Consider the following 15,300-nt stretch of genomic DNA (forward strand, 5'->3'; position numbering starts at 1 on the left):
TTATTTGTATTTGATGAAATTATGGATTTTCACGTTTAACATAATGTAAGAATCCTAAAAATGTGGGACAAAAATATATAGCTATTCTACATTTATTATAAATTCTAATTCTCAATACCTTGTCTAATTTCACTAGTTTGCCTTTTCATATCTTTGCTCTTAAAGTAATGATTCAAACTTTTCATTATAATACACAGTTTCTCCAAACCAACTCCTAAGCAATGAAGCTTTAAGACTATATATAGTTTTATGACCTAACCAGAAACATGTTTGCTCAAAAAGGCTTCAAAGACAAAAAACCTTGACTTGAGTTGATCATGCAAAAAACAAGTTACTAAATGTAGAACTTTGAAAACCAAGGGATCTAGTGAGCAGGTAAAATCCTTGTGTTAAGCTAATTTGCTCCAGTTTTAGAGATAGAGGAAATGTATCGCAGGCATAAAAATGAGACAATAGTTTCAGTCACTTTGCTCTGGACTGATTAGAACTTGAATTTGATATGATAAATAATGCTCTCTCTAAAGCTAATACCATTTCAATACAACTAAAAAAAAACAATTCTGCTGTATCTGAGAAGGAACCTAGAAGTATCTGTGTATATATATGAGTTTTACCAAAAAGGCCTGATACTTGTTAACTGAATCCAGAGGTAAAGCAAGTCACTGTCCATTTGAAGTCTTTGAAGTCTCATTCTGGTATAATACTCCAGTCATAAAACAATGTATTTGGATCATTATTTAATGAGATTCTTAATTTTAGGTCTTAAAAAGCTCAAGTAATTCTATAATATGGAAATTTTGCAAAGAACAAATTAAGACCTTAAACTATATAAATTAAGCTCTAAACAAATACTTTTATGAGTTTATCGTCAATTGGTCAATAAATTCACATTTTCTTATCATGAAATAAAAAAGTCATTTAACTAAACACTTATTCTACTTTTCACTCTTCATAAAAAACATCTGCTGAAAACATATCAGGTGACATAGATGTAGTGAAAAAGAAGAAACCATACCACCCTATCAATATTCAAACAATCAATAAAAGGATCAAGAAAGCTTGGGCAACAACTTTGTGGTACAGAACAGAAATCCTCTGAGTTCTATGTAGATTAAGCTATTAGTGATAATTTAGATAGGTACTGATTACACATCTGCTTTATGGTAGGGAAATCTAAACATCTGGAATATGTTATCACCGCTAAGAAAGTTTAATAAATAATAAAATAGTCAAAAGAAATTACAAATTGTATTATTCACATACACTATGTCAACCCACTTTTTTTCCCACAAATATGTAATATCTGGAAATATTTATAAGTTATTTTTATTAAAAGTATTTGCCATTTAGGTTTTAAATTGCTATTTTATTATATGATTTTTACTTGACAAGTTATAGGATGTCAATTTAGAATGTACAAAGAAGATGGATGGTGGAGAGAAGTATAAAGTATGAAAACTTACATCCAGATTCCTTTTATTAATTATGTAGTAACTAGGTATATTTTCACCCCATTTTCATGGTCTATTTTTAAAATCTATGATCTATGTAACATACTAATGTTGAGATTTGCTTTTTTTGATAAGCTTATAGATAAAAAACAAGTATAATAAAGTTAAAATTAAATTATGTTAACCACTGATTTCTGAATAGAGTAGGATATATATAAATGAGTTTTCTTTTCCTTTACAACATTAACTAACCTTGGTATTTCGTCATCTTCCCACCGAAATAAAGTACCAGTAAGATAATTTTTTCCTGGTAGCTGATCCTTGCAAGATCTTGTCGCATGCAATGAATCACCTAGGAATAAAAAGGTAAAAGGGGTAAGTTCCATTTTTAATTTGCATATAATTACCCTTTAAGTAAATTAGTATATAACCAATTTGACTAGTTCCTAAAACTGTATCCTAAAAATTCATAAACATACTGGAATGCTTAAGCACAGTGGGGAGTAACGATTCCAAACTGAGATGTGGAAAAGTATTTTCAATATACGGATATGAAAGAGAAATGGCCACACTTTTTTACTAGAATAAAAGTATGATACATTTAAATGCGCTATTGTGATAGGTATGCTTAAAATCTCATTTTAAAAATAAAGAAGTAGGACTTCTCTGGTGGCGCAGTGGTGAAGAATCTGCCTGCCAATGCAGGGGATATGGGTTTGATCCCTGGTTCTGGAAGATCCCACATGCTGCAGAGCAACTAAGCCCGTGTGCCGCAACTACTGAGCCTGCACTCTAGGGTTCGAGAACCACAACTACAGAGCCCACGTGCCGCAACTACTGAAGCCCATGCTCCTAGTGCCCGAGCTCTGCAACAAGAGAAGCCACTGCAATAAGAAGCCTGCGCACCACAATGATGAGTAGCCCCTGCTCGCCACAACTAGAGAAAGCCTGCTCAGCAACAAAGACCCAATGCAGCCAGTAATAAACAAATAGATAAATAAATTTAAAAAAATAAAGAACTAAGAATTTTTGTAGACTTTAAATTCCTAGGGTATTTTATATGGCCCTCAACTAAAATTCTAGTGGAAATCAGATTTCAGATAAAATTCAAAACATACTTTAATACTAATCCCTGAATAAAAAGAAAATACAAAATGCATTTGAAAAGTAGTGGCCGTAACAGTGAGTGGAAACCTGGGGCAAACACAAATGCAATTTGACCAGCAGTTGGAGGGAACTATATGTTTGCTTAGTTGTCCCAGCTGCAGAAACTGAGTCCTGGTGTCATGCTGTGGAAGTAGTTTCTAAATTTTAGCAATTTTTTTGTGATCTCTTATGGGGAATTAAAATTTTCAGAAAAAGAAAGCTTGAGTGAGTGGCATAGAAAGGATCCTAACATTAAGAAAAATATTGAATTTGCAATATCCAACTACTTACTTAATTACAATTTAATACTTTTTCTTATTTGGTTAGCTTGATCACAAAACTATGTAAATCATCAGACTTACCACTTTTGCTATTTTAACAAAACACATATCAAACCGGGTAACTGATTCTATAACTTCTTCAGAAGTTTCTGAAGGCTTTGCTGTTTTATGAGTAGGGCATTTATATGAAATTACTTTGCAAAGTGTACATTACAACATAAATATTATTCTCTAATAAATTTGTATGAGTGAAAAATCTACACAAGTTTACTAATTCAAAGTTATCTACCACAGTATAAAAATTCACACTACTTCCGCTGTATTATTTTATAAATATATATATAATTCTTTTCAACTCTGGATGTTAAAAATATAATAGAAAGCCACTATGAAGAACAGTAAAAAATCCTTCTGTGATGCTACAAATATTTACTCTAATTAAGTACTCCTATATACTTCACCTAACAACAGTAATTAGCAACATTTCCATTTCATTTGACAACTGAGTATATAACTGCACTATTTTGCCTTCCCACAAGCAATGAATGAGAGTTGATGTTGTTCCCATCCTTACCAGCACTTGTTTATTGCTAATTTTTTTGTATTTTAACAATTCTAATAGGTGTGTAATGGTAGTTCTTTGTGGTTTTAATATGCATTTCCCTAGTGATATATAATGTTGATAATCATCTTTTCCTATGCTTGCTATCCTTGTATCTTCTTCTTTGTTGATGTGTCTGTTCAGGTCTTTTGATCTTTTTTAATGGGGTTGTTTGCTTTCCTATTATTGAGTTTTAAGAATTCTTTATATATTCTAGATACAAGTACTTCATCAGATATGTAATTTGAAAATATTCTCTCCCAGTCTGTGACTTATCTTTTCATTCTCTTAATATTATTTTTAGCAGAGAAAAAGTTTTTAACTTTGACAAAATCAACTTGTCAGGCAGATTTTCTCATTGTTTTCTTCCAGAAGTCTGATACTTTTACATTTATGTCTATGATCCATTTTGAGTTAATTTTTATACAAGGTGTAAAGAGTCTGGGCTTTTTTTTTTTTTTTCTGGCATGTGGATATCCAATGATTCCACTATCTAAGATGAAGTTCTAGATTTGGGAATCTCTTTTAGTCCCAGGACATTCATACCGGGCTGAAATGTCTCAAAGTTGTTCCACTTCCAAGTTCGGGCATATCTCGTTGAAGCCCTACCTCACTCTGCGGAGGGTTCCAACCTGTCCAGCAGGCCCCAGGTTGTTGTTTCTGGCTCCCTCACCTAGTAAGACTGTCTCAATGGAGGCAGCCAGGATTAGCAAACCCCTTAGGGCAAAGGCTGTTTTCAGCACTCAGTTTCCTCTTTTGGCCAGTACTTCTTTATTGTTTGTAATCTCTGTGATAGACTAAGATTTGGGGGGAAAAAAAAAGCCCTTAAATTGGTTTTAGTAGGAGGGTGGATTCCAATAACCTAACCCACCACTGGGGCGGGGGGGGGAGGGGGGTCCTCCCTGGTTACTTTTCAGAGCGCAATTTGGGTATGGTAGAAGAAAGGCAAGGAGGTAAACCAAAAAAAAGAATAGCTGGTAATCAACAAGAGAAAAAAGCTAACCTTTGGTTTTAAAGTTCAGCACTGAAAGAAAAGAAAAAAATAACAGAAAGGACAGCAGAGTTGGTGGAAAAATGTTGGTTTCACTTTGTTTTAAGTAGAGAAGGAATCCAACAAGAATAAAATGCAAAAGATGTTAGAGTATTTTAAGCAGAAATTCTATTCCTAGGTATATGCCCAAGAGAAATGAAAACATATGGCTACACGAATACTTGTACATGAATGTTCACAGCAGCATTGCTCATAAGAGCCAAAAGGAGGCAATCCAAATGTCCATCAATTGATGAATCAATAAACAATGTAACATATTCATATAACAGAATATTAGCTGGCCATAAAAAGGAATGAAATACTGATACATGCTACAACATGGATGAACCTTGAAAACATTAGGCTAAGTGAAAACAAACATGATTCCATTTATATGAGATGTGCAGAATGGGCAAACACAGAGACGGAAAGGCGATTCATACTTGCTAAGTGGTGGAGGCATGGGAGGATTAGGGGTGATTGCTAAAGACTATGCGGTTTCCTTTAGAGGTGTTGAAATGTTCTAAATTTGATTGTGGTGATGGATGAACAACTCTGTGAATATAATAAAGACCACAGAGTTGTCCATTTTAAATGAGTGAATTGTAAGGTGTGTGAATTATATCTTAATAAAGCTATTACCAAAAAAATTTCTTTTGAGATTCTTTTCCTGATAAACTCTAAGACATTTTTGCATATTTCTTTTTATTCCTTATCTACTTGGCATTTATTTTCTAAATATATATTATTTATAAATCATCAATTACATAATACTTGTTTCAAAGCTTTAATTTGAACTTGCAAAATTAACCTTACTTTTCCTCCTCGCTTTTCGGAACTTGACAGCAGCCAGATTTATTAAATTCATTCCATACAGATTATAGTCAATGAAGAGCTGTAGGAGGTAGGGAATATGCGCTTCATGAGGCTGATAACATTTATTCATTATGGCTCCACTTTGCAAAAGTTCACATATCCTAAATAAGGAAAAAAAAGTTATAAAATTATGTTTCCTAAAATGTTAACTGAAACAATAATTGTTCAAATATAGAGAAAAAAACACATTATAAGAGCACATGAAATTTTCATTTCAATTATACTAGAAATTGTATTTTGTTGGAAACTCAAAGTTTAAATCAAGTTTTCATGTAAGTTGCATGCTCTGAAAGAAAATGACAAAAAATGTCTTGAATGAATATTTTGACTTCTAAAGCCAATTTAATGCTAACTATACTGGAAAAGCTAAAATGTCAAAAAGATTTTTAAAATATAAGCTTTTTCTTTTAAAAATTCAGAAAAAATTTTGAAAAGATTATACAAAAATTCTAAAAAAGGACATATGACTCAATCTATCACACAGAGATGTTACCACTTCTGATATTTTTCTTCTCTGAGTTATTTTTCCTTCATGATGGGGAATACAAACAATAGGCAATTATAAATAGCATAAGTGCTATGCAGGGGAAGTATATGAAACATCTAGAAGGGATATTAAGCAGACTGTAACTTGTGCAAAACCTTCTTGAAGAGAAGGCTCTAAGCAGGAGACTAAACAATGAACTGGAAATACCTTTTCTCTGAAGAGAAGTAAAGAGTATTTCAAGCAAATAAAATTGCACATGTAAAGGGTCACAGAAAACATGGTTTATTCAAGAATTGAAACCACTGAGTGAGGCTTAGAGACAGAGGCTATGGTAGTGGTGGTGGGGAGGGTAGAGAGGTAATGAGAAGTCAGATCATGCAAAGCCTATTAAAGACATCTGAAGAGGTGGTAGAATTTGCTTGTGAAGTGAAGAGCAGAAAAATGAAATGACCAGGTTAGCTAGAGAATGCAAAACACTAAAGACAGAGAGTGAGAGATTACTGTGGAAAAACTAAGATGATGGTGGCTTTAACAAGGATCATGGAATCTCAAAAATCTTTTTGACACTTTAGCTTTTCCAGAAGACATATAAGGAATAAAATGGTCAGGCCTTGATGACTAACTAGACATGGAAGGTGAGACAGAATATGAGTTAAGGATAATGCCTAGATTTCTTGGTTAAGCAGCTAGTTGGTGGTGCTACATTTATTGAAACAGAAGGGTGGAAGAAAACAGATTTGTTTGGGGATTTTATTTGGAGAGGAAATAAAGACAAACTCAGTTTTAGGCATACTGGAGTTTAGGTATACTGTAGTATTCAGGTAGATTTCTATGAAAATATTAGAAATGAATGATAATAAAGATGATAAGGATAATTTTATTAACAGAGCAGAGGTAGTGAAAATATTTACGGGCACTATGTACTGGACACTGTGTTAGGTGCTCTAAATGCTTAACCTCGAGTAATTCTTACTACAAACCTACAGTACTACTATCTCCATTTTGTAAACAGAGAAACTAAGTCTTAGATCAAAAAGCTGTCCAAAATCACACGAATAAAAAGTGAAAGAGTTAAAATTCAACCCAAATTTTCTGATTTGAGCCCTCACTCTTAACTATAGTGCTATTTTATTTATCCAGTAGCTAGTGTGATATATTGATCAGGCGCTCTGGAGGAAAATTCAAGCTACTGATGTATACTTGGAAGCCAAATGCATAAAGATTAAAAAAAAAAAAAACAAACCATGGGAGTATATAAGATTATAAAGTGAGGGGGAACATGTACAGAGAAAAAAAATCAATGCCTAAGACAAAAGGCCAAGCACAAATGTTAAAATGTTAACAGCCACAAATGTTAGAAGAGGAACCAACAAAATGGCGTAAATACGAATGACCAGACTGGTTTGATGTAAACCAGAAAAGGTTTACATCAAAGCAACCTTATGTTAAGGTAGTGTAAACACTGACATGAGGTCAAAAGGTAAGGACAAAGAGGTATTATTTGGATTTAACAACAGAGGTCACTAAGAAGGGAATTTGAGTGAAATGTTTGAAGTAGAGCTCATATTGGAGTGAGTTAAAGAGGGAATGGGAGGTAAGACACTGGACAAAGTATAGATAAATTCTTTCAGAAGAACAGCTGTGAGTATAAATGTCTTTGAGTATGAATGTGTGCATGTGTAAAATTAACAGAGTCTTATCAATATTTCAGTGGTGTGGAAAGGGAGATGGAGATAACTGATAGATGGAAGAAAAGGTCAGAGGGTGGATTGAGAGCTTTAGAGGTAAGGAGGCAAATTTCTTCCACTGTAATAGGCAGTGAGAAGGAGAGAATGGCTGTGAATAGATTTTAAGAGTCTTTGATAGAAAATTAAGAGATTTGTTTCGGTGGTTCTCAAACTTTTTGGCCCCAGGACACTTTTTCATTCTTAAAAATTACTGATAGCATCAAAGAGCTTTTGTTTATGCGGCTTATAATCCATTGATATTTACCAAATCAAGTTAAAACAGAAAATTTTAAGAAATATATTTACTAATTTTAAAATAACAACAAACCCATTATAAAAGTGAGTCAAAATTATCCACACCCTGGCTGTAGAATTTATTTTAATTAACTTTTCGAAAAGACAAATTACATCATTTTTCGACATAATCTCCTTGCTTTTCAATATACTTTGTCCATCTGTCAACAACCTTTTGTATTCCCTCATTAAAAAATGTTTTAGGCTGTGCTGCAAGCCATGAATGCACCACTGCCTTTACTTCATCAGTTGTGAATCTTCATCCTTGTAGGGCTGCTTTCAGGGGACAGTCCAATGGAACAAGATCAGGACTACAGGGAGGATGCTTTAACACCTCAAATCAAAGTTTTGCAGTGTTGACAGTGTGGGCAGAAGCATAAGGACGTGCACTGTCATGCAAGATCACAACGCCCTTGGACAGCAGTCCTCTGGGTTCAATCAGAAGCTTAGGCTTCAGCTCTTCAATAAGCATCTCAGTGTAAGAAGTACCGTTGACTGTTGAACCTTTTTCCTGATAATGTTCCAATACTGGCCCTCAAGAATCTGAGAAAATTGTAAGCATCAATTTTCCAGCTGATAGTTGACTTCTGAACTTTTTCTTGGTCAGCGATTGAGGCTGTTTCCATTCCATACTCTGCCATTTACTCTCAGGCTCGTAGTGACGAATCCTTGTCTCGTCACCAGTAATGATTCTCTTTAAGAAACTTTCACCTTCCTTAGAGTATCGGTCCAAATTTTGTTTGCAGATATCCAAAAGCTTCTGTTTATGCTCTTCCGTGAGTTGTTTAGGTACCCATCTCGCACAAACTTTTTGATTCACTTCTGATGAAGAAGTGAAGACAGCGGCACATTTGTGGCTTGCAGCTCAACCTAAAACATTTTTTAATGAGGAAATATGAAAGCTTGTTGACAGATGGACAAAGTGTATTGAAAAGCAAGGAGAATCTACGGCCATACCACCCTGAACGTGCCTGATCTTGGAAAAGGAAGGAGATTATGTCAAAAAGTGATGTATTTGTCTTTTCTAAAAGTTAATTAAAATAAATTCTACAGCCAGAGTGCAGATAATTTTTGACTCACCCTGGTATGTTAACATAAACAACGGTGTTTTATTAAAACAAAACTATATCTTCCAAAACAAAAACACTTTAGTGAGAAAAGAACTTTTACATCTTTGCAAATCTCTGTTTTAATAGAACACAGCTGGATTCTCACATCTGCTTCAGCTCAGTCTGTTCTGATATGTTGTTTGGTTGAAGCATATGAAGAAAATCCAGTCTTCCACAGACATATAATTGGAAAAAGGAGAGTAACAGAATAGCTTTTTCAGATAAATGCTGATCTTTGTTACTACTACATGGAAATGCAATGGAGTGGTAGTTTTTTAAAGGTCAGCAACAATGTGGAATTTGAAACCATATCAATGAACTTTTTGTACTCTGTTACATTAAAATCTATTGGTTTACCTAACACTTGGAGCATTTTTACCCATGCATAATTTTCTAACATCATGCAATGAAAATACAGATCCACTAAGTTATATAAATCTTCTAAATGGTGATACATTTCATTAAACAATATTGAAAAAATGTTAATATCATCATCTATCTCATCAGAAAAGTCTTTAAGTACTGAAAAGGGGTTAAATTCATAGTAGAAAGCTCTCCCACTCTGGCCTCACTCTCACACATTTCTCCTTGCTTTGAAACTGAAGAACAAATTTCTCTTGGTATTGAACATTTGGTGTGGCGCTAGCAGGGCACTAGGATGATAAAAGGCAACCAATCATCTCTCTTTATCTACTTCTACAAACTCTGTACATCTAAGACAGAAAAGAAGTAGTTAAGGGGTGTAAAACAAGGTTCCTTACCCTTAAAATATCCTTCCTAGAGTCCAAGCCATGAATCTCTCTCTTTACACATACATGTACATACTGTGGTCACTTTCTTTAATAATGCTACAAACTATACAGGCCTTTCTTCTAGATTTTTCTTCTCACTATTAAAATACTTAAGTGATAGTTACTCATATTTTTATTTCATTTATCTTTGTACCTTTTCACCATTGCAGGATTGTAAAGATAGATCTTCATAAAGTGTCTTTCCTTCTCATGATAACCATAAAAAGGCCTGAAATAAAAGAAAAAGATATTTCAATTTTATTTCATCAGATATAAAATAATGCAACTTATTGCTCTAATTGGACTCAGCTGGCCTAATTCAGTCTTACTTATATTGAATACTACCAACCTCCCCTGCCCCTAAACAAAACAAAACAAAACAAAAAAACTTCCAAGACTTTTCAATTAAATCTACCACAGGTTAACATATGACGTACTGAAATCTTGTTGTTTCTTTTAAAAAGTTTAAAAATAGCACTTTTAAAAAACTAGGGACAAAGAAGTAGCAGCAAACTATTTATATCTTAATTTCAATCATTATGGCTCTATTAAAAAGTAGCTCTTTACCCAGACCATGAATGAGAAAAACAGAGACCTTTCAGATACCTTTTCCCATTTCACATTTTTTTCTCTCAAAAACTAAAGCTCTTCAACAACAAAGTCCTTTAATTGACAGTATTTGTATCACTTTCCTTATTTGTCTCTATTATTAATTTTACAAGTTCACTAAGCAGAGACAATTTACCTGTTATACATATGTACATATGTATGTGTGTGTATAAAACACACATTGAAATCAAATGAAACCTGTGAAAACTGTGTAAACAGGAACTTAAGAGATTGAAAAGACCATGGCCTTACTAAGGACCCTATTTAAGTTGAGGCTGAATTCTTCTCAGGGTATCAGCTGCAGAGGGGAAAGGCAGAAGCAAAAACCTCTATGATAGGGAGAGAAACAAGTCCTCAATGCAAGAAGGAATAAGTTGGGCTATCATGTTGTATCATTTCAGGAGGATCTAAAACTCTGATATACAGACTACCATTTTCAAAGATGATATAATTAGAAACAATATATAAATAGGTCTGAATTTGTAGACAAAATAAAAAAAATTTGCCTAGAGTTTGTCTGTAAATAAGTGTTGGTTAAATCTTCAGGTGGATAAATTCAATTTTTTCATTTAAAAAACAATTTTTCCCCTTATGATGGGCGCTAGATAGAACTTCACCTCATTAGGACACCATTTCTCTCTGTTATGTCTGACAGTGTAGTAGACCTCAAATACAGAAGTAAGTTGACAACAGAGTCATTATTTGAGGTATATATAACCAACTTTTTTTCTATAAGCTATTTCAAGCCTTTAGGTCAAAACCTTTATGACTGCTGTAAAGCAATTTCTTTTTTTTTTAAAAAGGTCTAAAAGGTTCTTTATCTCATCCTTGCCACTCACGCCAATCTTTACCCACTCTTCCTTTTTTCTCCAGCCATTCTAAACATTTCAGTCTCTTCTAACTTGATCCACTCTCAAGTAACTTGCCATTCCCTCTGCCTGAAAAGTTCTGCCCTGAACCTTTGCATGGCTTACTCTCAAACTTCATTCAGGTCTCTGCTTCAACTCACCCACTCCGAAAGGCCTGCTCTGACCATCACTCCCTATCCCCTACCCTTTATTCTGTTTGTTTGTTTTTTTCTTTAAACTAACACTTACCCCTTCCTGTCTACTTTGATGCTGTTCACCCCATTTTCATTGCCATGAAGGGAGGAGTGAAAGACACACATGAATGATCTCATTCCCACTGGCAAAATTCAACTCTTTACTCCTCCTGCTTTGGTACTTTTCATATAAGTAAATATAGCTCTCTGTCTAAAGACAGGAGTTACACCTTTAGCCAGATAAATGGGGGGGGAAAAAAGAGAATTAAAATGGCACTGGTGTGGTCCATGTTATCTTTGTTTTTGCTAAAAATCTTTAGGTTTTTACAATTAGAATCTTATAAATTTCAAAAACTGAATACAAGACTATCAAATCCCTATAATTCTTAGTAAATCTAGGATTCTGCTTTTGTATCTATTGCCCCAAAATATAGCCTGGAAATTCTATAAATTCAGTTTTCTACTTCTGCTGGGCAAGAACATCCCTGTATAATTTAACCTACAATCCTTACTTCCTGCTGTTGACTTTAGTTGATTTTGCCAAAAGAATTTCTCAACTTTGTGTACCTTAAAGAAGTAAGCAATATTGATGGAGTAAAGAAATAATAGAAGCTACAATGTATGATAAGGGGAAAGGGGACCTATATAAGAAAAAAACAAACAAAAATATTAAAATAGGAGCAAAAAAGAATGGCAGCCATAAATTAGACTAAACAGCTCATCTTTTGCCTCCAGGTATCGAAATTTGTAACTCAACTACTCTTAAAAATACAGCTATGCTTTTAACGAATGCCCATCAAAAATAAAGAAAGATTGGTGACTCATTATTCATTCCACTAGGTTGTTTGGAGATTTAACTTTGAAATGAGAATATGTATAGGAAAGTTCTGATAAGTCATTAAACATGAGAAAAATTAGAATATAAAGCTGATGATTATCTTTAACCTAATTGTTGTTATCATAGGATGGGTGTGAACTTTTACCTTATTCATTTATTCAACCAAACAGTTACTTGGGCACTTAGTAGCCTTGTCTACCATACAAGGTGCAAGGGATATAATGATGAACAGACAAACATGGTCCTTTTTCTCATGCAACTTACATGCTGGTGGGAGAAACACATAAGAACTAATAAACAAAAAATTAAAATAACTAAAGGAAACAAAGAATGGGCTAAGATACAGAATGATAATAGTAACAACGTATTTTAAGAAGGGAAGTTAGAGAAAACCTCTCTGGAAAGGTGAAGGATTTGAAGGACTGGAGAGGAGTAGAGCATTTCAAGGAAAGGAAACTGCATTTACAAAGGTGGGAAAGAGCTTGGCACATCAGAGGAACTGAAAGAAGTTCAGTGTTTCTGGATGGAACACAGTGAACAAAGTTACAGAGGTAGGCTGGGGTCGGATCACAGAGGCTGTGGTTAAAAGCTTAAATTTTATTCTATAAACAGTATGAAGCCACTTAAGAATTTTAAATGATTTTAAAAGGATCCAATTTACATTACAAGAAGGGTACTTCTGCAGCTCTAGAATGAGATAAGAATAGAAGGAAATTCGATTAAAAGAATACTGTGGTGGTCCAGAGGAAACCTTGGATTCAGGTGGAAGAAGTAGACAGATTTAAGATGAATTTCATGCAGACATATTCAACTCATATGTTCCAGTATGAGCTCCAAATCTTTCCTGCCAGCTTGCTCTATCTGCACAGACTCAAAATTTTGTAGTCCTCCTTGACTCCTCTCACAAACTTCATCCAATTAGACAGCAAATCTTGGGAACTCAACACAGAATAGATCTGGAAGCTGATCACTTCTCACTACTCCCCTGCTACTACCCTAGTTCAAGCCACCATATTTTCTCACCCAGATGAATGAAACAGAGTTCTAATGTTCTCCCTGCTTCAACTATTATGCCCCTATGATCTATTCTTCTCACAGTTGCTAAAGTAACCCTTTCACGTTTAAGTTACATCATGACTGCTCAAAATCATGCAATAGCTCAGAGTAAAAGCCAAAGTCCTTAGAATAGCCTACTGCAGTGGTTCTCAAACTGGTGTATGCATCAGAATCAGCAAAAAGGCTCACAAATTTCTGGGCCCCACCACCAGAGTACCTGATTCACTAGGTCTGGGTGAGACCAAAGAATGTATTTTGTCTAAGTTCTCAAGTGTGTTAGTCTGAGTCCTCCAAGTAGTAGATGTCAAAATGTGCAAGAAATTAATCAGTGGAAACATGTGAGAGAATATGAAGATGAACTCAAGAGAGGGTGGGACAGCCACACGACTTAGATACAAGTCTGGTCTACGTGAAGGAGAGAAGGACAGACGGAAGATGAGTGGAAATGTCTTTTATTGCAGTGTGATTCTAGTGGAAGTTCAGAAAGGCTGTCTGAAAGTCCCCAAGTATCTCCCAAAAACAGGCCTGCCTTAGTATCCTTGCTGTGCTTAGCCATTGGCTGGGAGTAGCCTATGGAAAGCAGCTTCAGCTTACACGGGATGACAGATGGATTTTAGTGCAGTAGCTAGGGCCATTGTTCAATTACACTCTTTCTATTTGGAGATCTGAGAGTTGCATTCTCATGGCTGTCAAACCAGGTAAAACTGATTTTGGTGATCCACTGGCCAACATGATCTCCATCCTCTATATCTCATTTTGTCCACTCTCCTTGCCCTCCACTCCAGCCACCTGGCCTCCATTTTATTCCCATCCTCTCACCTTCAAGTCTTTGCTCAAATGTCATTTACTGTGTCAATGACACCTTCCCTGATTACCCTATATAAAACTGCCACCAGCCCACTTCCCCACCCCACATTACTGATCTTTCTTACCTGTTCTACATATTTTGTTCTATAGTACTAATCACCATGTAATAAATAAATAAATAAATAAATTTATTTCATGTTATATCTTTTGGTTATTTTCTATTTTCCATTACTAGAATGTAACCTCCATGAGGGCAGGGATCTTTGTTTTGTTCACCAATATATCCCAAGCACTTAGAACAGTGCCTGGCACATAAAAGGTGCTCAATAAATACTTGACAAAAGAATTACATGAATTTCTACAGTTCTAGGAAGCAGAGAAATAGAAAAAGTTAAAACGAAAATAACTGTTAACCATCTATCTTTCATTACAATAAAAATTGACTTTAGAAAGTTACAGTAAGAAATTCACCCTGGTTCCATTAGATTAGAAATAAAAGAAAAATTAACAGAGTATATTTGAATTGGATATGTTTTCTTTTAACTAGAACAACAATATTCATACAGATAAACAGAAATTTAAAAAGATTTTATCATATACTTACATTCCTGATACTAATGACACTTTGAACACGTGCTGAGCAGTGGAAGATGGATTGCCTAAAGCCACATTAAGTGCTCTGTCGATACTGAATGCCATCTGAGAAAGATAGCTTTCTGGCTGCTGTCCATAACCATCATATGGCACATAGAGGTAAGGAAAGATGCCATGTAGATGAAGACATGTCTTCTGACCTAAAATGTAACACATTGTAAAGTTTAGACTTGAGATGCATTTTAAAATCTTAACATTACAAAGCTCAGAATACAAGTCATTTAAGTGGTCTAATGGCAATACAGCTTATCTGAGGGAAGCACTGAAGAAACTAACCCATAGTTAAAGCCACCTGTATTGACTATATTTTACAACAGAACGTTTAGAAGCATTTTATAAATATAAGCATTATAGTATGATTTAAATAGTAGTTCTGGTGAAAATATGTTTGAATACTTCACCCTCATAATCTAACTACTTTTATGTACGTCACTAAATTGCCCTGTAATACCACTTAACACAGTGTTATGAAGCTTACAAAAATTTACTGAAAGTTTACTA

The 15,300-nt window shown here is 34.5% G+C and overlaps 1 protein-coding gene across 8 annotated transcripts in view; it reads right to left on the minus strand.

Moving 5' to 3' along the window:
• Positions 1-15,300, minus strand: part of REV3L (REV3 like, DNA directed polymerase zeta catalytic subunit) — a 176,626-nt gene that overhangs the window by 108,823 nt on the left and 52,503 nt on the right. For all 8 annotated transcript variants that reach the window (XR_009054327.1, XM_057739215.1, XM_057739216.1 and 5 more), the window contains 4 exons: positions 14,750-14,939; positions 9,948-10,022; positions 5,326-5,486; positions 1,704-1,803 (listed from right to left, as the gene is read on the minus strand). Coding sequence is in view for 7 of the 8 variants with exons in the window: in XM_057739215.1 (XP_057595198.1) it covers positions 1,704-1,803; positions 5,326-5,486; positions 9,948-10,022; positions 14,750-14,939 (526 nt within the window). In the remaining variant the exon portion in view is untranslated. The remainder of the gene's footprint in view (positions 1-1,703; positions 1,804-5,325; positions 5,487-9,947; positions 10,023-14,749; positions 14,940-15,300) is intronic.

The sequence above is a fragment of the Hippopotamus amphibius genome, chromosome 6, assembly GCF_030028045.1.
Source record: "Hippopotamus amphibius kiboko isolate mHipAmp2 chromosome 6, mHipAmp2.hap2, whole genome shotgun sequence".
In the NCBI taxonomy this organism is placed as follows: domain Eukaryota; kingdom Metazoa; phylum Chordata; class Mammalia; order Artiodactyla; family Hippopotamidae; genus Hippopotamus; species Hippopotamus amphibius.